Source organism: Crocodylus porosus, unplaced genomic scaffold (genome assembly GCF_001723895.1).
Source record: "Crocodylus porosus isolate Cpor-Errol unplaced genomic scaffold, CroPor_comp1, whole genome shotgun sequence".
Taxonomy (NCBI): Eukaryota; Metazoa; Chordata; order Crocodylia; family Crocodylidae; genus Crocodylus; species Crocodylus porosus.
Window position 1 is genome coordinate 12310844 of NW_017728915.1, and position 26569 is coordinate 12337412.

Consider the following 26569-nt stretch of genomic DNA (forward strand, 5'->3'; position numbering starts at 1 on the left):
CGGACTAGATGATCTGCTCAGGTCCCTTCCGACCCTAGAAACTATGAAACCAACATTTCATACAAAGTAGGATTATAGTGAACATACTTCATTTTGGCTTTTGTTTTTAATAGCAATAGCCTCACCCCCTCACATTTACCACCAATTTGTTATTTTGATGTCATTAACTGGTGTTGCCTTTTAGAAAGCAAACTTATTTTCTTCATGACAGGGCAGTGTGATAACAAATGTATTCATTCACAAAATACAGTAAAAGGATTGCTAAATTAAGCAAAGCAAAAGGAGTACAACAAACACACCTGTCAGAAAACATTAGAGATATGATAAAGATATTATTAAGAATGAAAACCACCAGTTTTATTAAACTGTATTACATATTTTTGTGCATTTTTGGACAGGAAAGTTATAATGGTCACTTTTAAAACCTTAGCACATTTTCACCCAAACTACTGCTACATAATATATTTTTAGTATTATTTTTCATTCTGTGTACCTCTTGCACATCTTGCCGCCACGTTAAAAAGAAACATTTATCAGCAAGAAAACATCATTATTTAAATAAAATCTTAAGAGTTTCCTGAAAAATAAATCAGGTGCAAATATTGAACTGTACCCTTCGCCCCTGCCCCCTACACCTCTGTCTCACTTTGTATGATAATTTCTTCCACAGTCACCACTAAATCTTGATCTATTCCAGCTCTCTGTATGGGTCATTGATTCTAGATGTACCATGGTTATTTTAAAATGTTTCCCTTTTGTAGAAAAAAAGAAAGCTGTCTAGAGCCAGATGGGTAACTTCACACTTCATTTATCAAACCCAATGCATTAGGCTCCACCCTCTCCTTCCCCACTATTGCTGTTAAGCTTCCATATAATTTGGTAATAATTTTCATTATCATATGGTGACCCTAAAACGCCTACAACAGTTTGCCCAGTCGGTTCAAACTCCACAGCTGTTCTTTTTAGCTTCTATTCATTACAGTAGATGCTGAGGTTCCTTCTACTTTATAAACTGAAGACTGACCTTCTGTGAGCAGAGGTCAAGAAGGGGTCAGTTCAAAGGGCTCCAGCAGTTCTTTAACAGCTATAACAACCTGTCCATCAGACACTATCATGCACTACAAACAAATGTGATGCTTTAGAGACTCTGGGCCATCTCTGTTAACACTTAGAGACCATTCATATAGTCCTACCTGAGGTATTACTAATCAATATAGATTAATTTGCATCTGAAAGGCCCTTTTAGATATCATTTTAGATGCTAGAAGGTGCTATATCATAACCCTAAAAGCAGGACTGCGTGATTTGAACTGTAGTGCTGTAACAGAAATTCAATGTAGTATCAACCAATCACTATGCAAAAGACTCATATTACATAAAAGCACAATCACTTTAAAATGAATGACCAGTTCTGTCCATATATTTTTCATTTAAGGTATCGAAAACACAAGTGAACCTGCTGAAACAACAAAACGGTTTCATTACTCTAAGAGTATGTAAGTGCATAAAGTTTTTGCCATCTGCTCTCTTTTAGTTGACCTAAATTTCTTGAAGTTATACTGTTCATAATGTGCTCTCTAATGTGCAATGTAAGGCAATTAGAGTCATCTGTATTTAACTTCCAGAGGAAAAAAATTCTATTATCTAATCTAGCTGATCCCCTGATAGCCTGCTGAAAGTAAAATACTGTAACCTATTGCCTGCCCTTTGACAAGTGCTAATTATTTCCTGTCCAAGCACATTTTTCTCATGTAATTCCAAAGTATACAATAGACTGATCTCTAAAACATGGGCAGCTTGCTATTACCATGGCGGATGTTTTATAACTTTCACCACCATACGCTTGATGGCTACCACAGTCAATGCTTCATTCCAGACATCTAGCTGAAGCTTTGATGAGGCAAAGTGAGGTGTATGGTAACAGTCTGTTTATGTAGATCATATGGATGAGACTCTTAGATAGGTCACTGGGATGGGGAACATCAAATGAAAAAAGGATTATGGTTATTTAATACTCAAGGGATGCTTTCATTCTGAGCTTTCAAGACACCACGCTCTTGAAATTTTCTTTCAGGTGTTTAGTTTTAAAGAGGCCTGCACTTTGTCTGCTATTTAAGCTTTTTCCCAGGATCCCCCCAAAAAGATTTTTTTTGGTGCCAGAGACTAGACTATATCTACTCCTTTAATACTGGCTCCAGCTTCTAATTAAACTGTTAGTCGTATGCAAAGGCCAGAAACAATGTAATCAGACTCCTTTTAAACAAGTCACTATTGTCATGATTGCTGGTATATTGGAAATTACTGTTATATCAAATGAAGACTAAAAAGATATACCATTTGTTACAACTGTTTATTGCTGACCTGTCCCTGGAAAGGCCCCCCTTTTCTCCCCACTGAAGTGATATATTCCAAGAAAAGCCCTTAGTGCTTTCCTAGTTTACAACACAACCATATATCACTTAGATTATTTACTACTACTAGTAATAATAATTATATTAAATCCAATATTTAAATACTGGAGCCAATATTTTAAACAAAAATTGCTTAAAGTTCTTTAGAAAGGTGGAAACTAACTGGAAAGTCAAGTGACATTACGTGAGGAATAGTACAAAGTACTAGCTAGCAAATTACATTTCATGAGGTAATTTCCATTCTAAAATTGAAACTAATTGATATCAAAATGTCTGTTTTTCTATCAACTAAAATAAACCTTATCAGACAAGGCTCCTAATTTGTTCAAATAAGTGTTACTACATTGGTGTGTTTAAACCCAGGAGTTTCTAGAGGTCATACAACAGTTAAAATAAATACAGGAAACCCAATCAAGAGCCAGGTTTCATAGCCACCACTAACTTTTTGAAACAGAAGTCAATTGCCAGAATTTTCTGTAGCCATAAAAAATACACAAAATAATTTCTTTTTAGCACAGCGCACTGGAAATAAACCACACCAATAAATAATGACCTTGATCAACATAATCTCATCAGAATATATATGTTGGGCTAATAAGAACTTGGATACAAAGACAAGACTCCTATTGAGTTTAATAGTACATATGTACATATACAAGAGTAGAATTTGGCCCACAATTACAGTAGGTCTTTACATTTAACTGATCCTCAAAAAGCAAGAGCAAAATATTATTAAAACATGTATAAGTAGTATACATGCATTTAAATAAATTTGAGAATGCTAAAGGAAGAGTGAGTTATTTAGGAGCCTTAAAAGAGAAGGGCAATTCCATGAAGCAAAACATGGCAGCATACAATGGAAATTTATTTTAGTGAATTTTCATTTTTTGTGAATAGGCCAGCTGACCAGAACAGGCACAGTACTTATAAGCAGCTGAAAGTATTATTTATCCATTGTCACTGAAATGCATTTCACTAATTATGTTCTCTAGAGTTGACCACAGTTATAGTTTCATTATAAACTAAAAATGTATACAGTAAAAAGAAATACCTGTTTTTTTAAAAAAATGTATCCACTATATAGACACTGGAACCCTTTAATCTATTTTTGTCAATCAACAGTTGCATCTTCCCTTATTTTATTATGCTCTCTCATTTTTTGTCTTTTTTGTTGCTGCGTAAAAATTCCATGCACGCAATAACAGAAGAAATTGACCATACTGAAGCAGTAGTCGAATACATAAAGCACTGTCAAACATATAATGTAAGCCATTTGAATAAGGTGGAGAGCAGGAAATTCTTCCCCCCTTCTACCCTTCAACTCTAGTCTCATCTCCCACTGACACTATTATATGAATTCCCACTGGTGATATTTAGATTGTGCATATGTGTAAGCATTAACAACAATGCAACTACTTGTAAAATTCAGACAATAATACTGTCTATTCTTTTTTAGGTTCTTAAACCGCACTTATCAGCATGGTATCCCAGCAAGTATTATTTATTGGAAGAGTAGGTAAAACCTCTTTTGAATTAAGTATGATTAAGTTGGGTACATTCTTTTCAGGGGATATGCTGTTTATCAGGGTTTCAATTAAATAAACTACTGCAGCAATACTGTGAGATCATATATAGAAACATATGGTTATTAAACTCAGACAGAAACATTACTAGACTAGTAAACAGTACAACTTGCATATCAAAAACGTGTCAACTTCCTCTTTGTGTTTTTGAGTTTGTGAAGTGTGTGTGTGCGCATGCATGTGTGTCCATGTGTGTAAGGCTGTCTCGGGAAGGGGGGGGCATGAATCGGGGCAACCATCCTGGGCCCCATGCTTTGGACGGCCTGGTGGACAGTGCTGTATAGGCCTCACCGCAGCCACTGCTGGCTCCATGCTCCTGCTGCTTGCCACCCCGCTCTCCCCACCCACTCTGTGCTCTGGCTGCTCACCACCTCCTGGCACAGCAAGGGCTGATATGCCCCGGACCCCGCATGCCCCTAGGGACAGGTAGGGGTGTGTGTGTGTGTGTGCGCGTGCGTGTGCGTGCGCGCGCGCATGTGCACATGTGAGCGCAATTTCAAGGCCTAGCTATATTTTTCTTTTCCGTGGGACTCTCACCTTGCTGTCCATTCTTTGCGTAGCTCTTGTCGTTCAGTAAGAAATGGTAAGAAGCAGCTCACTATTTCATTCCTTTGTTCCATGGTACATTCCTCTTTTCCAACTTCACTGAGCACCAGGCTTGTCTTAAAAAAGAAAAAAACAACAGCAGCATAAAAATTATAATCAGAAAATAGGAAACAAAGCATAAAATTAATAATAAAAAAGCCCATAAGCAAATAAGGACAGTAAATCAATGGCTTTTTATTACAGTTCCACTGCTGACAAATCAATACAGTAAATGATGGTCAAAAATGGCCACCATATATTTGGTATTTAATCAATGTATGTGGCACATAAGGTAAACCTTAAAGTCTCGCTGCCTTAAGTAACACAACAAGATACTGTGCATTTTTCAAGATACAATTCCTTTTCTTTTGTGTTTTCTGTATGAGCTATTAGAAATAATTCTGTCATATTTTTTCCTTTAACACTTGCAGAATAACACTGGCTTTTCTTTAACACTGAATAACTGAACCTTTATACTGTATCTTTGTAAAAAAAATGTTCGATTAAAAGTGCTAAGCCTGTTTTCACCTCCCCCCCACATAACCACGTTTACAGTAAATTAGCAACAAAACAATAGTTATAACTGGAGGCTGACCAACTAGTGGCCCATGGGTTGCATGGGGCCTGTGAAGTTATCATGTGGCCCCCAGCTGTAGTAGTATCATGTGGCCCCCAGTCTCCCACCCGGCTGCCACTGCCTTTACCATTCTGGCTTCCCCTACTTCCTCCAGCTCTCACTCCATACTCCTCAGAGGGTGGGATGACATAAGATAGCCCTTGGGGCTGAGGCAACTAGCATCCTGTATTTCCATGTGGCCTGATGCCTTATGGGAATCCACAGATGGATAGCTGAAAGTGAGGTAGGGGAGCCATGTGTGGTTGCAACAGTAGGGGATGCCTGCATGTGCACACAGTGCAAGAGGGGTGGGGAGTAAGCACCTGCACGCACACACTATGCAGCCTAGAGGGCCCTTGGCCACTGCTGGTGCAGCCTGTGAGGTATGGGGGCCCCCAACTACTCAGAAGCTGGATCATCCTGGTATAACGGATTAACTCTTCAGTGTCTGGAATAAAGTACATATAGTCACAAAGTATCCATACAAAGAAATTCAGTCATCTTTGGATCAAGATAACACTCAGTCCCTGGAGACCACATTATACTTCAATTTGAGGCAGACACATTTTATACCCATACACTGCCATGTTTTCTCAGTATAGCCCATGAACAGTACAAACTTTATCCCATTGCACAGACTCAAATTTCAGAGTGAAAGGGACCTCAGGAAGTCATCTAGTCCAACCCCTGCTCAAACTAGGACCATCCCCAACTAGATCATCCAAGCCAAGCCTATGTCTAGCCAGGTCTTATAAACCTCCAAGGATGGCGATTCCACAACCTCTCTGGGTAACCTGTTTCAATGTTTTACTACCCTCCTTGTGAGAAAAGTATTCCTAATATCCAACCCAAACTTTCCTTGCTGCAACTTGAGACTGTTGCTCCTTGTTGCATCATCTGAGAACAGTCTAGCTCCATCCTCTTCTGAACCCCCCTTCAGATAGTTGAAGGCTGCTATTAAATCCCCTCTCAGTCTTCTCTTCTGCAGACTTCATAAGCCCAGTTCCCTCAGCCTCTCCTCATAAATCATGTGCTCCTGCCCCCTAAACCATTTTTGTTGCCCTCTGCTGGACTCTCTCCAATTTGTTCAGATCCTTTCTGTAGTGGGGGGCCCAAAACTGGACACAATATTCCACATGGGGCCTCACCAGTGCTGAATAGAAGGGAATAATCACTTCACTTAACCTACTGGCAACACTCCTAACAATACAGCCCAGTATGCTGTTAGCTTTCTTGGAAACAAGGGCACACTGTTGGCTCATATGCAGCTTACTGACCACTGTAACCTGCAGATTCTTTTCTGCAGAGCTGCTGTTCACCCAGGAAGCACCCAGTCCGTAGTGGTGCATGGGATTGTTCCATCTGAAGTGCAGGACTTGGCACTTGCCCTTATTGAAACTCACTGTCACAAAGCGACAAGCCTGAGGGGCTGGAGACCCCTGTCCACGGGGCAGAAAGGTGGTGGGGGAAGCCCAAAGACCCAGGGAGATGGCTCAGTAAAAGCCATGACCAAGGAAGCAGGGAGCAGTGGGCAGCACCACCCATGCATTTCATTAGTAAACTACAGGTGTGACTGGGACCATGTGGAGCCATGACATCATTAGCCGGCACTGGAAGCCAGCTACAAAAGCTGGCTGCAGAGGGAATGATGGGGAGTAGTAGCAACACTACAGCTGTGTGCTCCTGACTGGCACACCCGGCAATGTTATAGCCCGGGCATGCCAGGGACAGTCCAGAAGAGGATTCTGCCTCCCAGGGTAGTGACTCCCTGGACCAGAGAAGAGAGTGGGACCAAAGGCCCAAGGGCCCAGCCAATCTCAGGAACATATGAGTGGGAGGAAAAATCTCTGCCTCCCTGCCTTTGCCTTTTATTTTGTTAATTATTACCAGGACCTGGGATAGAGAGTTGTTACCCATGCCAGGACTGAGAAGCCAGGAGCTCTCAGGGACTCCATGGTGGAAGACTGTGTTTTGGCCAGGCTGGCCGGCCTGTCTGACCCAGGGCAATGGTCACAGGAAGCAAGTCCATTCTTTGAGCTTTTGCAGACCAAGCATGACAGACAGTAACTGGTCATCCCCTAGTGTGTCCACAGCCACTGCACCAACCTAGCAGGTACCTACAAAAGACTCAAGCGGGGTGACGCTGCATGCTGGAACTTGGATGAGCCAAGGTCATCAGTTGCACACCAAAGACCATAGGGTTGGTGCATGGAAGGGATGTAGGGGAGGCAGAGTCCTAAGGACATCTGTACAGAGCACCTCCAAGTGAGTCTGAATCAAATGGGAACCTCTTGCATCTACTCCTAAGAACAAGATGTGCCAGGTAAGCAACGGGTGCTTCCCTTTGAAGATGGCACCTGGCAGATGGAAAAAGACAAACCCCGAGCAAGGATCACCCAGCCCCAAGCTGCTCGGGAGCAGCTGTTCAAGCTTAGAAGGGCACACTCATGAGATTTCTTTTGGTCCAATCTTCCAAACTTGGAAGGGAACTCTGCATGGCATGAAGACAACAGTGTGCCTTAGGGTGGAGCAGGAAAGCAGAAGAAGCAATTAAAGCTCCAGTATCTGGGAAAATTATGAACTAACGTTTAGACAAATGTAACAATTGTATACATATCAGAGGATACCGAAACAAACTATTACAGTGTAATTGTTTCATCCGCACAATCCTGTAGCAATACAAATGTAACAAAACTGATTCATTCAGGATGAAAGTAAGGGTGATTTACCTGACTTGCAGAATTATAAGACTGTGTAGACACAATAGTTACATCGTAACTACTGCTCAGGGTATAGCAGCTCCCTCTCCCCTTTTCAAGCAGCTAATATACATATTTATTCAAAACGCTAAAACAAGAGCATGAATTCAATATGCCAAACAAGAATGTGAAGGACAACATATGGCTGGCTCTACAAAAGAGACAGGAGAGCATGTGAGTAAGAATCAGCCTTGCTGGAGCAGATTTTCAGATATATGGGCATCTTTAGATGTGCTCCACAGGAAAGAAGAGGGGGAACACTTTAATTAGAGCTGCTCTAATTAAAGCACCCTCAGCATCTTGTGTATTCAATGTCCCACACTTGAAAATGGAGGTGGGGGTGCTTTAACTAAAGCTCATTTATTGGTGTTAAACCACCCCCCTGCCACCATTCTGAAGAGTTGAGATGCTGAATACATGAGACACCAAGGCTGCTGGAGCATGCCATTTAGTCTGCTCTGTGTGCTAATTAACACACATTGTAGCAGTCATCAGGCATGTGTTTAGGTGCCCTGTATGCCTAGTGGGATGTTGAAAAATACCCTATATATGAATTATGCACCTAACACCAAGTGGTGTCCCATTATAATCTACAGAATTTATGTAGCTAATCAGTTTAGGAGCACTGAAATGTCATTAGGTGACTACCTACATCTTTAGGCACCTAATACATTTGAAAACCCAGTACACCATGGCTTTGGAGTAGCACCATTACTTAGTTTTATTGCTATTGTCTGTAGTGAAGGCATAACCCTTCATTTTCTGCACCAGAGGAACTGACCTTTTTGTAGTGGAGCACAGCATACACTTCACATTTTACTTCTGAAGTGTACCTAGATTTTCTTAGAAGAGTCCTATTTTTCCATGGATCCTCCAGTCCTGAGAGATGGGAATTGCTATGGGAAAGTGTGGCAGATTGCAAGATGTCTGCCCAATATTATACATGTCATAGATGGGCATTACATTTCCAGCAAGAAATTCACCCTTTTAGGGCCACAAACAGAGGGTATACAGGCATTCCAGTGGTTTGTGGTGAAAAAAATATAATGATTCTGCCACAAAATGTTAGCTGCTTCAAACAGAAAATTCTCCAGGAAGAGGAGTTATCTAGCATCAAGGGCAACTCCTGTGCATTTTCAACTGGCAGGACAGGGTTCCTAGAAACCCCAGTATCTCAAACTCCCTGCTCTCCTTTCCCCACATCCTAGTGCCACTGCCCCCTGCCTTGTCCTGCCAATCCTCTGATTGTGGGACTACTCAGGGGGGAGGCTTCATGGCCAGCAGAGTTCCAGTTCTACTGGCTGTAAGGTTTCCTTTGACTCAGTATTCTCTATTGGGGCAGAGTCCCATGGAGCACTGCCATGGCTGCCAAGCCATAGGCTCTTAGTTATGCCCTGAAAGCTATGACAAGCAGCCCTCTCCCCTTGGCTACAACACTGGCAAGAGCCAGTGCTCTAGCTGCAGAGCCTGGGAACAGCCCCGGGTTGATGCAGGGTGAGCAGCGAAGTCCAGAGCTGCCCCTATCCTACAGGAACTTCAGGAAAAGCTCCTCTTCCCACAGGGGCCATGGCACCCCCCCCAGTCACAACCCTCGTGGGTTACCCACAAGTGTGGGGGAGCGGGGGGCAGAGGCCATGACTTGCCCCTAAATCGGCAACTCCAGGCAGTGCTTGACAGCCTAGGGCACTGCCCTGGGTCTGCAAGTACAGCTTCTGTTTGCCTCCTGTTCTTTCACCCTCTTGCAGGGATCTGGGGACTGATTCAGTCCCAAGGCAGCTCCTAGGGGTGCAAGCAGTGCCCCACCTCTCCCACATGACATCAGCTGGAGACAGGCTGTTTGCTGTGGGGGCCGAAACAGCAAACAGTAAAGGAGCAGCTCCCCATTGCCTTCTGGCTGCAGACTGCACCTTTGAGGTGATTTTGTTGCTTTCAAGCCAACGTCTGTACACCTAAGCACACAACTTAGTATGTCACATGTTCATAGTTGTTTCTGAAAGATGTCCTATTCTTGTGCTCTCAGTAAAGATTCCCAACTTATAACACTGCAACATTTTACAGCAAAATAAAACATAATATGCCCAATTCTTGCAAGATACTTTGTGCATTTACCTCACTTACGATCTATTTTCAACAGATAGTAGAAAGGGGTACACAATATACCCTAACAGAAAAAGGTCAATGGTTCAAAAACTCAGTCAAAGATGTTATCAGCTGGGAAAGCCATTTCCTCACATCAGCACTGATAAAAATCCAACCAATACCACCCCTGTACTAAAGGGCAGGGACAGCCTTCTTTTGAACATTCTTATAGTTGCACCTCCTATCAAAGAAAGGCTGACCCTGTGTCTCAATTCTTTTAATGATCTTTAATGACAGATAATTGACTACTGAGGCCCCCTTTGCCTGATGCTGAGTGAAGCCTTTACCTTTCTAAACTGAACTCAACACCAGCTTTATTTTTTTTTTCAATACACTTGGGACCACAGGGCAGTCAAATAAACAAACAGTGCAAGCAGCCCTACGGCCTGCCTTATCTCATCCTTCTGTTAGCAGAGGCTTTTTGAGGGGGCTAAAGTTTAAAGATTGTTGAAACTTTCTTTCCTCCATTTCCTGAATTGGCAAAACCATAACCTGGACAACTTCAGTAAAGAGATAACAACCTGCATCTATGGAGAAGCCACTGGATGTCTTATTGGGCAGGGTGTCTTTTTTTAAGTATTACTAGAGCTTTATGTTGGAATTTACCTACGAAAAGTCCTATCCACCCCAACTGTCTGGTCTTTGAAAAATGGACCAGATGCTTAGCTGATAGTAAACCAACACAGCTTCACTGATTTGAACACAGCCATTTCAATTTACCAGATGCCAAACTGGCCCGTGTACTAAATTAAAAAATTAGGAGACTACATACTTTGCCTTCTTCCTGGTAAGAAAACAGGGTTCAGTATAAAGCTCCACTGACCTAAAAGGCAGTAATCAAAACCTTCCCTGCCCCCACACCCATTAGCTGTAAAGATTTTGAGACAGAACAGCATCCTTTTCTTTCAGCTCCCACTAACAAAAACAACAACATATGATAAAACTGGATCCAACTGTGCAAGGTGATGCACCTGGGGAGGAACAACCAGCACCATACCTACAGGTTAGGGAACTCCCCTCTTCTCAACATGGAGGTGGAAAGGATCTTGGAGTCATCATTGACTCCAAGATGAACATGGGCTGGCAGTGTGGGGAGGCAGTTAGGAAGGCCAACCGCACCTTGTCATGCATCCACAGATGCATCTCGAGCAGGTCCAAGGAGGTGATCCTCCCCCTCTATGCGGTACTGGTCAGGCCGTAGCTGGAGTATTGCGTCCAGTTCTGGGCGCCGCACTTCAAGAGGGCTGTGGACAACATGGAGAGGGTCCAGAGGAGGGCCACTCGCATGATCAGGGGACAGCAGGGCCTTCCTATGAGGAGAGGCTACGGGACCTGAACCTGTTCAGCCTCCACAAGAGAAGGCTGAGGGGGGATCTTGTGGCCTGTTACAAACTAGTCAGGGGGGATCAGCGGGCATTGGGGGAGTCCCTGTTCCCCCGAGCACCGCCAGGAGTGACCAGGAATAACGGTCACAAGCTGGCAGAGGGTAGGTTTAGGTTAGATATCAGGAGGCACTACTTCACGGTCAGGGCGGCTAGGGTCTTGAACCAACTTCCAAGAGAAGTGGTCCAGGCTCCTACCCTGGGGGTTTTTAAGAGGCGGTTAGATGAACACCTTGCTGGGGTCGTTTGACTCCAGTACTCTTTCCTGCCATGGCGGGGGTCAGACTAGATGATCTGCTCAGGTCCCTTCCGAACCTAGAAACTATGAAACTATATTATCTTGTCCCTTATGTGAAACGCACATACATAATTCTTATATTTCTGCCAGTCTTACCAGGACTAGACCTTGGTTTTGGAACATGGTTATAATAAGACATTTGGTCCTACCTACACATGCAACAAGAAACCTATAGACGCTAATTAAAGTGCCTGGTGCTGCATCCTGGAGCATGTGTAAAAATGGCCCAAGTTACAGCATGAATATGCCACTACTATGTTAAATCATGGAAAAAAAATAGATGGGTACATTTTACTTCTTCTAAAGCTAGATCTTTTCTTCTTTGACTGAGTTTTTTTAGAAAAGTGCTGCATAGTCAGAGACATTATGCCCAATATTCTGTCAAACAAACCAGACTTTAAGTCTGAAATGAAATGGCATTTAGGACATTTAGTTTCTTAGCCCCAACTTTATTTGGTCAACAAATGAGCTTTTCACCAAGTAAAGATTTAATTTACTCATTATATCTTTAAATAGATTAGCAAGATAAACTTCTGAGGCCTTACTAATCTCTCCCAAGTGAGGGCAGAAGTCAACTGTCAATAACCAATACCTAATATAGGAAGAAAAAAAAAATCTGGTGTTAATAAATCTGTAAGAACAAACTTTAAGTCCTACTATTTATTTTAATTTAAAATAGTGTTACTCAGCAAGGATATTGATGTCGGTCTGTGCAACTGGAACATGGTGGCTTTTATGGAAAGTGAACTTGAAATCTATCAAGAGATGCTTGTTTAACATGACTTCACTGGTGTTCAGCAGAGAACTTGCTACTAGTTTGTAAGGAATGATTTTTTTCCAACAGTGAAACCCATTGGAAGTAGGCAATATGTTTTAAGTTACTGCCTAACAATTTGAACATATTAAACTCAACTGTTAGCCTTTTATTAGTCCACCATGCTAGATATCAACGTTTCACTCAGCCACGTTTGTGTTTTGGATGATATTGAAAAATTGCTCATCTTTGTCAAAGAAAGTAAAAAATAAAATAAAATAAAAAAGGGAAAAAAGGTGAAGAGGAAAAAAGTGTTGTTTATAGAAGCCAGCTGCTCAGGCTGTGGCGCCAGCAGCTCTTCATCCTGCTATTTTACACCTGCAACCCCCTCTGCCCCCATTGGCACAGGTACAACTAAATGTTGACTTCAGTGCTTCAGAGAGCACTCAACTGATTCTGTACATGATTAATTGCCAAAGACATGGCTGACCATATGGAACAGAAAAAGCATCAAGTAATTCATACTTCTGTATATGATCATTTGGCCCCTGTTGTTTTAATGTACAGGAAAGAGCTAGTATAGCACAGACCTGGTGTCTTGCCCTTGACAGCCCATTAAGAAATCTCAAAGCACCTAGTTGAAGTTATGCTGTTGGCTTTTCAATAGCAGCCTAATAAAACAGAAGCAAAGCTTTCCAACTAGTCTTAAATCTTTCACATACAGTACATTAACCACTGCTGCTAAAACAACTGGTTTCTTATGATAGGAAATGGGATTTGATTTCTAGCCTCTGCATACTTACTGAAAGCCTTTTTCTGACCTTTGGAGGGTTTACAAAATCATTGTTCGTTTTTCCTGACATTTTCCAAGTTTCTTGCCATGGTGATCCTAATAGATTTGTTTAAAGGTTCAGTACATTCTACTCTTACTAGCTGCTATATGCAAACTATAATGAAGGCAGACTCAAGGGAGATGAAAGGAAAGAAATTATTATTAACTGTTTTCTTCCTGAGAACCACAGAAATCACTACAACATCTAAAACATCATCTACCTTTAAAGAGCCTATAAAACAAAACTAAAAATTCCTGAAAGAAAACAATATTCTAATGCATGCTTTCTTTTATCAGACTGGAGACAAATCATCAAATTTCATCTGAGAAGGAAGGCCAATTTATTTTAAAGCTGTGCTATTCTCACAAATGTCTGACAAAGAACTCAATGAAAAGAAAAAGGTGTAGATTTGGAATATATGTCACTATCATTAACTACAGTATATTAGTTTTATCTACCATTAACATCTTTTCAGACAGTTAAATTCAGTCAAAGAAAAATGTTTAAATAATGTTTCCCTTTCAAGGCTCTCAAAATGACAGTGCTAAAAAGTTTAATCCCCCTTTGCACAGATCTTTTGACAATTTTGACATCATCTGGCAGGGATGCTTTGTTGGCACCTTCCTTTAGAAAATAGTTACATGGAATCTTTTCTGTATGTGGATTTTCTAGATGTCCAAATTATCCTTGTATTCTGAGGAACCATATGTGGAAAATCGCATTCACTGAGTGTTCATCAGTGGTAATTTCCCATGCTGCTGAATTCAACTAATAACCTATTTAGTATTTCAGTGGGATACAGCATATGAGAAGCCCAAGCCAACATACAGTTCCATAACTATTCTGCCTTTTATACTTCCCAAGGAAAAGAACTGTCATATTTTAAGTTGCACAATTCAAGAGGGAATAAAATATAAGCAACAGATGGACACAGGAAGGGACAAAAAGTGACTATTATAAAATTAAATTCAATTGTGTGGATTCAGTAAAATTCTGTGTTTACTAAAAAAAAAAAAATTAAAAGCCGGATAGCGTTATGATAAATATATAAACTCTGTACTTTTTCAGAATAAAGTAACAGAATCTCATGTTCCAAGGTATAGGATGACTGGCACTAACGTTAAGCATTTTCTCCTCTTACACATTACTATGCAACCAGCTGAAGCTCCAGTTCAGCAAAGTGCTTAAACACATGCCTAAATTAAGCATACGATTAGTGTCACTGACTACAATAAAAAGAACCCTAGTCCTTATAGTTAGGTACGTACTTCAGTTTTTCACTGAACTGGAATCTTAATGCATTAAGAGAGAGGAGTTCTGCCTCTCACTGAAGTATTCGGGGCTGACCACAACAAAAGAGGAGTATTGGATTTGATGGATGAAAGGTCTGACCTGGCAAAACCTACATACAGAGTAGATAATACAGACAGATTTTCAAAGGAGCCTAAAGCCTTGTCTATATTAGAAAGTTGTACCCTTTTAACTATAGCCATAGTGTTAAAACAAGAAAACTTGGTATTCCCGCATAGGAAGGGAGATAAATTATCCTGGAATGAGTTATCTAAAATTAGTCTGATTGCATCTACATGTGTATTATTTGCTAGTATAAGTTATTTTTATGAGCAAAAAGAAGTTGGTCTGAAATCAAATAGAAGGCAGGGTAGACTTGAACCATATAGACTAACCAAATTATGTATGTATGCATGTATGTGTGTATGTTTATGGAAGCTTGTGCTGTGCTTACATATATATATGGAGTTAGTCTATAAGGTGCAAAACTACCCTGCCTCCAATTTTTTTTTAAACACTGCTGCTAAAATAGCCATGTAAAACACTGACGTGTGGACTAGGCATAAATTTAATGCAAGTCAATTCCATTTGAAAATCAAATTTGTAATTTCTGGTGGTTATTGCTTGTGATAGGGTAAAGAGAAAACAAGTTTTTAGGGCAGCAGGAAGTGGATCATGCAGTATTTTCATACAATTAAAGTTAATAACATCCTTTTCAGAAGTACAAATAAAAATATCTAAGCAAAAGTAGAGACTAACTTATTACAGGTTATTTTTGGAATCTGAAAACTGCAGAATTTTTAGTTAGTCTTTTTACCTAAGTTATTCCAATGTAGTTAATGGGTCTCAAAGATTTCTAGACTTCTTTTTAAAATGTGGTGTATAAAGATCACCACTTTAAATATTTTTGCTCCATATTTTAAAATAAAATATTTTGCATCAGCAATGCTATAACGGTGAAGTATAACCCACCACACAAAGCAAGAATGACTGAGCCCCTCAAGATGTTTCCAATCAGGGTGGCTCAGCACCTTCAGATATATACACAAGTGAAAGGCTACCCATTAGCCTGATTCTCCCTCTGCCTCGAAAACATCAATAACACAAAGCCTGATGTGGGCCTACCAAGCATACTGGATTATATGAAGTGTAAAACATTGTGGGGAGAGGGAAGGCTTCTGAAAGGAAACGGGAAAAAGAACTCACACTAGCAAGAAGATCCAGCTGACAGGCCAGTCCCTAACAAGTGAATATGTTTGAAAATATTGTGAATGCAAGAAAAGAGCATGCCTTTTGTTTCCAATCCTACAGTGCATCTTTAACCCAACTGCTGCCTGCGAGGCTGAACATGTTTTCTGAACAAGAACTGAAGCAGAAAGTGCTCTTTGTTATAATTCACTCCTTTGTATATACCTCTTTTTTTCCCTTTTTTGGTCACATGCACTGTTACTCTGAGCACTTAAGGGCTGAAGAACTGCCACAGCAGCGTATGCTTGAGTGATAATTTACTATTGCTGAAAACTGTTGAGCTAGGATGCATAGTGAGTGTGACTTTACTAATGTTTACTCTAGATAGCCCACATTTTGTAATACCAAATGTTGGGATGGTGCAGCATCTACAGCTAACTCAGCAGTTGCTGAGAGCCTTAGTCACTGCCAAGCGAGCTCTCAGATTTAAAGGGTAGGTTTGTTACACGTACAGAAAAGACTTTTCAGACAAGATTCCAAAGCTCCTGGATTTTTTTCTCTCTTTTTCTTTCTTTCACAATACATAAAACAATAGGACCAAACTTTAGGAGTTATCTATTAGCACCTAAATGCATGATTGTAAAAGATGAAAAAAGAATCACAACCTTCAAAGCCCAAAGTTAGAAACCAGTAATTAAACACAACTATATAGTAATAAAAACAAGCAATACAAACACCTGCTGGGTCAAATTAATTGCTGGAATAATTTCACTGCCTTCAGCAAAACTCTCCTGGAGATAAGTGTACCTTTATTCCGTCTTCCAAAAGCTACCTTCATGCCCTTGTTTTGGCTTCACTGTCAAATATTTCTAGACAGGGCCAGCTTGTAGGTGGGCGATGTGAACAACCGCCCAGGGTGCCATTGTCAAGAGGGGGCGCCCCACACACATGAGCATCCCGCACTCACAGCAGTGCTCTCCCCGCCCAATCCCACCTAATCCCTGCCCCAAGCAGGAGGAGCAATGCCCAGCTCAGTCTACCCCATGCCTCCTACTGCTGCTCAGGAGGAGCCAGACTGGGCACATGTGGGCAGGGTGGCGCCTGCTCCAGTCCGCCCACCTTGCTTTTGCACAGCAGCAGCCGTGCTTGCACATGGAGAAGCAAGTCTCCTGATCCAACCCAGCAGCTCACCCCAGGACTTTATTTCTGAAACTTTCACTAATATTACTACACACTTAAACTCAAACAAAGGGTGCCAAAACACAAGTTCACCCAGGATGCCATTTTCCCTAATGCCAGCCCTGTTTCTAGAAATGAACCTGTATCAAACTTCCTGAACCCATTTCAGTGATTTGTGATATTCAGACTCCAGTCTTAGATACAGATCCACATTTTTCTAGTGATCATCTGATCTCTGATGCATTTGTTAGAGTCTGAAGTACGCTGCCACTGTTGGACTCAATTTGTGATGATCTGTCTTCAGAAAACGAGTATTTCTGTTGACTGTATGTAATGGGGAGACATCTGGGTTGCTTTATAAGGCTTACATGTTTTTTCTGCATAAATCAGCACACAAGATATGAAGCTTTATGTCTTCAAAAATGTTTTAAGAGAAGAAAGTGTGGCATAATGTACAGAGAGATGTATTAATAGTTTCCTTTATATAAAATAATTAAAACCTCCAGTACTGGGCATTGTGCATTTTATTTAATCTTTTTGTCATCTTCAGTATATCACCTTCCCTACACATTGACAAAAAAACCCATCACACAAACAGAAGTGGCATTTGTGCTGCTGCTTGCTCAAGTGTTTGGTGTTCTTTCTAAGAATGGCCTAGTTTATGAAGAATATTATTCTTTCTGATGCTGCACTGAGCTGTACCTTTCCATCCTTTTGTAATATGATAGCTGGAGGGCAATGAATGGCAGTGCTAGATCTGTTTGACTGTGTGTCCTAACATGGCTATAGCTATGAGGATGGACTTGTAGTAAAATGGTAAAGGCTGCTTTCTTTTGCACCAGAAGGACCTTCACTTCATTCTCACTATAATTATAAGCACATGTTAACTTAGCAGTGCCATGATGACTCTGAAAACCTTGGTCCCCAAAATTTTGATATTCAGCTCAATGACTATAGGATAAGCACTAAATGCTGTTTACTGCAGAATATGTCCTGGAGACAGTCTAGCTAATGCTGTTTTTTATCCAAAAGTGGATTGTTATCTCTTTTGATAGTCGCTTTCTGTCAAGGTTTAACTCATAGTAAAAGAAACGTGGTTTTCATTTTGATTGATACATCTGATCAAGTGTACTTACTTACCTGCAGAAGGAAGAAACATCTTTTCCCCAAACACCAGTAAAAACCATTCCTTGTTAAAAATGAGAAGTGAATTCAGGACCATCTACTTTGCTCCATACAAAACTGTAACCTTTGTTGGACTGTATCAAGCTCACCAAGAACTAGGTTTGATACAATAAAGGAGCAATCATGAATATGACCAATACTCCTTCTAACAACAGAACTGCATTTGCTGCGGATACCGGTCTGTTAGTTATGATGCCCTAGAGGGAGTCTGCTATGTAGAATGACTGCCTTCCACTGACTGACGCTGTTCAGTCTAGTCTTGCTTTTCTGGCACCATAGACCTAAGATTTCTGGTTGTCACTGTGCAGGCATGTTACTGGTCATTTCAAGCAAGAGGCTACTTCCCCATGCTTTCCTCCTGACCCCAGTCCCATGGGTTTTTGTTCACTCTTGCTCTCTTTCCCACTGTACTCAGGCAGGAAAAAATGGGGCCTAAAAACTAATATATTTCATTGAGAAAAATGGTTTCATACATTTTTCATTCTTGAAAGCACGTTCATTCTCTCACTGACACATCAGTTAAAATGTAAGTGAGAAAATATTTCCAAAGTAAAATTAAAATCATTTAAAATCAACTTAAGCCCCAACTTATGTGATCTTGTCATATTCACCTTCCATGAATATTCACATGGCTCCTACATAAATATTTGAAAAAGCAGAATTTTATATTTGAAAGTCCAAAAGTATCAAATTTGTAACTTCTGCTTCAAAATTCACAATCTGTTTTATTTTATTTATATACATCATCCAGACAGGAAACAAAAGCAGAATCATGTGTCCTCTTTAACCAACAGAGAGAAAAGCTTAAATATTCATAATGAAGACCAAACTTCTGAAGATTAAAGCAAATGACTGGGAGTAATAAAGAATTATCTAAGATCTGCTCATCACCTAAGGAAGGAAAATCTGCTGAATAGGTTACACTATTATTCACTCAGTTTTAGTGTCACCACTCAGTCATTGCTATGGGTCTACTTAAACCGCGGTTTCATGGAAACCACAAAATCTGAGTTTGTTCACGAATCAACTCCCAAAAAAACCTTAATAAAAAAATCAAATGCTGGCTCCCCACTGGGAGCCAGCAGTCCTCACTGTTGCTGCAGCCCAGCCTTGCAGCTTACCTGGGAGGGGAAGGCACTGGCTGGAGGGGGAGGCACAAAGGGCAGCACAAAAGAGAGCCACTGCCCCCTTTTGTCCCTCCTCCCCACAGAGCTTCTCTGCCAATCAGCACTGAGGAGTGGGGCCACCACAGCACATCCAAGAAATGTCCATGGAATTTGCTTTCTATGCTGCAACCAACCTGTAAAATTGGTAAGTCTAACTATGATTTAAGCAGACCCCTAGTCATCACTTCAATATAAATAAAATATAAAATACAGGGCCTACTGTTTAGGTGAAGCAGAAGCCCTCAAGGCAGAGGCAAATAGAGACATGCACCATATCTTGATGCTCCTCAGAATCATGGGACTGGCACAAATTAGAACATTCCTTGTGCTGGCTGGGGATCTTAGAACAGAATGGCCACAGCCTTCCGGGGATATCCCATAATGGAAGACTTCTCAGCTGTCCAGTGAGAGAAGTTTTATGGCCCATTTACGCTGCCAGAGTGATGCAAAATAGCTGTATAAGACCCAGAATCTAGCCCCCCGTCCTCTCGTACCTGAACACTCTTGGTCCTTATAGATATCCCCAACCTATTGTCTGCTTATACTGCAGTATTATACCTGTCCAGTTCACATCTTATTTTATCATGAATCTTTCCATAACAGTAAAGGAAGTAAAATCTGAGCAGAGAGTATTAAAAACAGTCCATACAAGATACAAGCTATGCTAACAGTAATCCACTACATTCACACGTGCACAAAAAACAAAAAAGAAACCTCAAATTGCCAAAAAGCCAGTTGGCCAATAATGATACTACCTATATACTTTTAAGGATACTTCTTTCAGGGGTTTTCCTTTTAGATTTCTATATAAAATCTAATTAGTGTAACCAATTAAACTAATTTAAAATTTTCATTAGGAAATACATTCTATTTTTAAAACACTAAGTTTGCAAATATTTATATGGTTATTTTTGTGGCTCAAAGTGATGTGCATTTAATGTTTCTGCTTCAAGCACATACTTTTTGAAGGAATATTTATTTTAAAAAACCTTTATAATACAGCACAAATCAAAATTTTCCTCACTGCTTAAAAATGTCTTTCAAGGTTGTCAGATGCCATCCTGTTAACATTTTTATGGCTATTCAATTCAGCAACTTTTCTTGTGCCCGGCAGTAATCAGATCTAGTTGGCTGCACCACTATCTAATACTAATGAAACAGAAAACAGACGTTTACAGATCAATTCTAAGAAGCTAAAAACCCAAGTCAAATGCAAATTTGTCTGTGTCTGCATCATAAAATATAACAATTATACTTAGACAAAATGTTTCAAAATCTATCTTGAAAAACAGGCTATTGTCATGGCATGCATCTTTTAAAATAAAATAACTGAATGTTATAAATTTAACTTCATGGTGGAAAGTTTTCACATCAGAGAACTGTACCTGTTTTCAGTTGCAAGTTGGTAAACAAAAAACAATTTTCTATCCTGATTAACACAATTTGAAACTCACAAAGTACTACTGCTGTTGGCATGAATTCCTACTAAACTACAACTACAGTGTTCTGCTTTGATAAGCATGTATTATTGGTTCATCTTCTAGAGATATTGAGCTCCCTTTGCCTCATCCAGTGTTCATAAATTCAGTACACACAGAGAAACTGTTGCATACAAGCTTTTTGTGTTTATATAGTGATTCAGATGGAGATATACTGATTTGTTCCAACTGATGAGATGGGCAAGTGAGTATCACGAAAACAGACCTGAAATAAATTAAACTCAAGATTCAAAAATTCCAAGAGTCTCCTGTTTTGAAAGTCTTAATTTGAATGAATGATTACATGCCTAAATTGGATAACATTAGGGATGGACATGAACCAAGTTTGAGTCAAGAACAGGATCTAAAATTCCCCAAAGTCTTTGAGTTCAGGTCCAACTAGGTAATCTATAACTACAAAATTACCAAGAATAGTGATCTCTTTTCCAGTTTAAGCCTATTATGAGATCTTGTATCTTTCTTATATGTTAAAGCTGATGTATTATGTTTTTGTTTTCAAACTGTTTTGTTTTCAAGTTAAAATTGTTTCCTTTTTTTAAAGGAACAAGTTAACTATATTCCTGCAATATGAAAACTAACATTGGCTGAATAGCAATGTTCGTAATAGATAGGAAAGCACAAAATATTATTGCATTCTTATAAATACATATTTTTTTCATTGTTAACCAATCAAAAACATTGTAAAGAGGTGCCATGCCATATGAAATATCAACCTATGTTAAAAGCTGATGTATTATGTTTATGTTTTTATTTTCAAACTGTTTTGTTTTTAAGTTTAAATTTTTAGAAAAGCGTAGAACTTGATGTATGTCAGTATGGTAACAGGTGTGATTTGGTAAACTAGCCCATTTAACCTGGACTGACTGTTTTGAAAATATTAAGTAGTGAAAGGGAGAAAGCATTTTTTAAGTGAATCTGTAAAGTCAGTAAAATGCATCATAGGTCAAAAGAGCAAAATGGCAGGCAAAAATTCTACTCATCGACAAACAAATAAACTGCCTTGTTGGATACACAAGACTAATGTTAAAGAACTGGTATGGAGACAAAAATATGCTCTACTTTGTGACACTTTTACAATAAATTATTTAAGTCTTGTGAATGCCATTGCTCTGCATCCCCCTTGTATACTCCTTCAGCACACATTAATGAAAACAAAGGATTCCCATTTACATTGTAACCATGCAATGGGGTTAAGCATGTGACCTCAAAGTATGGTGCACTTGTGCTCAGTGGAAAGGTTCTTGACAATATAAACAAGAATTACTGCTGTTAGAGAAAAGGAAGACAATTAAAAACAATCTAGGATGCTTGCTGTACAGCTGTTCAAGTTTCAGCTCCATCTGACCTCTAACGGTGGTGCATGTTTTACTTCAATGGGAACATTTTAGTATTAATTCAAAAATTCATATTAATTTAGTATTAATTCAAAAATTCCTTTAAAAATGTTTTAGAAGTTTTCATGAAAAATAGGAGATTTTACCCTGGAAGATGTGGAAGTAAAACTACAAATCTGCAGAACACGTTAAAATATATACGAGGTTACTATCATCTATCCTTCATTCTCTCAGCCTTCGTATAAACATTTTAAGTGCTGAGAAAGAAAAAAGAAATCTTAAAATATAAAACATTTGTAAAGCTAAAATTAGAAACACTACGCATTTGAATAGGTATAATCAGTCCTTTAAATCCACAGAGCCAAACTGATTGCAAACAAAGCTATGTGGCCATAAGGGCATGTCCTAATGGATCGAAATGCAGGACTGGGTTCAGAATATCTTCTAACTTAATTTCAGTAGGCTGCAATTCCAATGCAATTCCAAACCCTTCTCCCTAAATTAGATGCAACTATGGTTAGCTATTTTCTTTATATGCTCCTGAAAATACAACAACTGGGAAATACAAACATGAATATAAAACATAATATTATGAAAAACCACCCTTTTTTCCTTTTTACCAGTCAGTACAGCCATTTCTTATAGCATAGCCCTGAAAAAATAAAGCAAGAGAAATGAAACTTCTAAGAAAACAACAATGATATTGGCAAGGTTTCTCAAAACCACAGTTTTCCTGCCTGTTTGATCTTTGTACAGCCAGTGTAAGCCACTGAAACTCCTTCACAAATGAAAGGCATTCATGGGAAGCCATCAGAAAGCACTGCTCTTCCTCTGGGACCCAGGACAATAAAATAAAAGTTTGTGTCCGCCACGTGGGCCTACAGTTGCACTTAAATGAACAAACCATTGCAATATCCTTTGGCTTTGTGAAAGTGATACTTCCTACTTTTTGGAAGAAAGGAAGTCATATATAAACAGAACAAAGGGAAGAGGCAACACAAGTAGAGCCTCTCATAATAAATATTATAGTGAAAGTTTTGCTCATCAAACTAAGATTAAAAACATATTTTAATCTCCCAAGTCACCCAGCTTTGATGTACGCCAAAACAGAAAGCTTATATATTTTGTAAGATTTACAGCATTTCTAGTGGGAGCAGTTTCATATTTCAATTTCTTTCCTATCTGAGATTAAGAATACATTAGGTTTATTTTATCCCCAGTACTGTGTGCATTCTCATTGATTGAGAACTTCTTCAGAGAAAAGAACTGTGTGTGTCCTTTTGACTTAAATACAGTATTTTCCACACAAACAGGTCAGTTTTCCACTGAGTTAAGCTCTTAAAAATATCTGAATGATGCTGTAATCATAATTGTTGTAAAACACTTCTTTAAAATGCCACTTTTCAAGACCACAGGAATTAAGAGTTCAAATATCTACACTAATTCCGTTAACAAAATGAGCCACTAAATAGCATTTATTTCTGTTGCTAAAATTAACAGAAAGATATATAGGTTTGGTAAGAAAAATGATAAATTATCATCATGCCTATGATATGGTCTAACATATGATGTATAGAACGGATTCTGAAAATTACAACACAAAGCATAAAAATTATACTTCAAAGGCTGCTCATATAACATACTGTTACATTCTGTGTAACGTCCTTGTCCTCACACCCACTCTTCCCTACAGCTTGAACTCTCTTTCCTTATTTCATTTTTATCCATTAACCATTTCTCAGACAAAAGGAGCCTGACCTGATTTCACTTACACTTGATGTTACCCTGCTGTGATTTCATCCACTAACTGCTGATTTACATCAGGTTAAGTGAAAGCTGAATCAGGTATGTTATATTTAATGGTCTTTCTCAGAGGATGAAAGCTAAGCAGATGAGAGCTTGAAAAGAAAAGGCAACAGAACAGGCATAGATTGAAACTATGAGTAATTATACTCTCCTTGACTTTACACACACTCTACAGCTGCCTGTGGCCTAATAAGCATTAAATCACCACAAGTAGTATTAATTTTCTGGTGCCACTCTATAAGAGGAAACTTAGTTAAGAAAGTAGTTAGAACACTTAAATCTTAAGGCTAGGGACAGATGATTTCACATAAACCAGTTTAAGCGATCAGAAACTGGTTTAAACCTATAACAGAACAGATGTTCAGTGCACATAAACTGGTCTGAAAATGGCTGAAACGGGTTTGAGATAAACCTGGTTGAATGTAGTATCATACTTAACTGATTTGGGTCAAACTGGTATATGCAATGTCTGTCTCAGACCCCTTCCAGGTTTAAGTTAAATCAGACTCCCCCAGCATCCCAGCATGCTCTCTAGGCTGGGCAGGGTTCTCTGCTCCACAGCAGGGCTGGCTCCTCACCTCTGCTCCCTGGCTGCAGCTCCAGCAGAGACTTGCAGGCACAGCAGGGTCTGCCTGGCTTCCTCCTGCTCTCCGCCTCCCCTCCCCATTCCCTGCTAAAGCAGGGATTCCCCATCCCCTCTAACTTACACAGACACCTCAGCATTAGCTAGCAGACCACATGCTGGCTATGGTCCGTGCTGAGGAAGGCAACAATGTCAGATTAGGGCTTTTTGGATTCAGAGATTCATAGATTGTTAGGGGCTGGAAGGGACCTCCCAAGATCATTGGGTCCAGCTCCCCTGCACTAAGCAGGAAAGACAACTGAGGGTCAGGTGACCCCAGCAAGGTGACTGTCTAGTCCCGTTTTGAAGATTTCCAGGGTAGGTGATTGCACCACCTCTGCAGGGAGCTTTCCAATGGTTTGGACACCCTAACTATGAAAAAGTGTTTCCTACTGTTAAGCCTTAAACGGTCTTCCGGGAGTTTGTAGCCATTACTCCTGGTTTTCCTCAAGGGTGCCCTGGTGAACAGTTGTTCGCCGAGCCCTTGATGTATTCCCCTGATAGCAGTAAGGCGCTACCAAGTCCCCTCTCAGCCTCCTCTTTTTTAGGCTTTTACACACCCTTGTTGAAGTGTGGAACTCAGAACTGGACACAGTACTCCAGCTGTGGTCTCACCAATGCTGAGTAAAGCAGAAGAATAACTTCCTTGGTTTTGCTTGAGATGCGTCAGTTGATGCATGCCATAGAATTGTTTGCCTTGCTGGCTACAGCATTGCAGTGACAGCCCATACTCATACTATGGTCTAGTATTACTCCTAGGTCCCTTTCAGTTGTGGTGCTAGTCAATATGGCACCACTGAGCCTGTAAGTATGTTAGGGATTGTTCATCCCCACATGGAGCACTTTACACCTCTTGATGTTGAAATTCATTTGGTTCTGATCCACCCAACTTGCCAGACTGTCTAGGTCTGCCTGTATCTGCAGCCTATTTTCAAGCTCGACCATGCTCCCCCATAACCTGGTGTTGTCCACAAACTTGGCCAATGAGTTCTTTACCCCTATATCCAAAACACTGATAAAGATGTTGAGACCATAGGGATCCTTTCCGCAACATCCTAGATGCAGGCCCCAGGGAGGCAGCAGATCTCACAAGCTGGGGGTCCGGACGGCAGATGGGTCCCTTAGTGCCCTGCAGGAGGGAATCTCCCACAACAATCACCTTGCGTCTCCTACTGGGAGTGGCAGTTCGCTGACCACCCATCTCTTCCTCCGGTGTCTCCATTGGAGCCTCCTTATGCATGGTGAGGGGAGCATACCTGTTGTGCAGGGCCAGGGGAGAATCAAACCTACATGTCCTGGAGCTTGAGATGACCATCTTCCAGGCACCTCCAGGTAGGTGTCTTCTTGTTGGCCACCTTCTTTTCTTCTTCATTCTTCAGGGGAAGAGCCTGATTGTATTAGTCATCAGTATCCTGGTTGTGGACCCTAATGATATGAAGTCTGCCTACCTGGCCCTGGAGCTCAGTCACCTGGGACTCCAGGACCTCACTAAGAAGCATACACCATAGGTGGGGGCAACCTTGCTCCCATTCCCAGTTGCTGGCAGCTGTGCCAGGCAGCTGCCAGAGCCCAGTGCCAGGGGCTCTATCTGGGTGGAGGGTGGAACAATGGGTTTTGTCTGGATGGAGGTCTCAGTGGTGTAAGGGAAGGGAGCACCAGTTGGGGTTGAAATGGGAAGCTGTGGGGTACGACATGTCCCCACCATTGTATAGTAATAGGCTATACTACTACCCACGAACTGGTCTATGAACTGGCCTGCGAACTGCCTCCCCTCTTGCAGCCCCAGCAGAGCCTGCTCAGTTGCCAGCTCCTGCAGGCAACCCAGGCTCTACCACAGCTACTGGCCCCGCTCTCCCCAAGTCAAAGCAAAAGGTGTTTGTTGTGGGAGACTCCATCCTGGGGGGCACTGAGGGGGCAATCTGCCGCCCCGACCCCTTAGC

The 26569-nt window shown here is 40.6% G+C and overlaps 1 protein-coding gene across 6 annotated transcripts in view; it reads right to left on the reverse strand.

Annotated features, from left to right (window-relative positions):
- FTO (FTO, alpha-ketoglutarate dependent dioxygenase) overlaps window positions 1-26569 on the reverse strand; it is a 423074-nt gene that overhangs the window by 207397 nt on the left and 189108 nt on the right. For 5 of the 6 annotated variants that reach the window (XR_002101228.1, XM_019535707.1, XM_019535708.1 and 2 more), the window contains exon 8: window positions 4532-4656. Coding sequence is in view for 4 of the 6 variants with exons in the window: in XM_019535707.1 (XP_019391252.1) it covers window positions 4532-4656 (125 nt within the window). In the remaining 2 variants the exon portion in view is untranslated. Of the gene's footprint in view, window positions 1-4531; window positions 4657-26569 lie in introns of those variants that run through there. The other variant, XM_019535711.1, reaches the window with a different exon arrangement.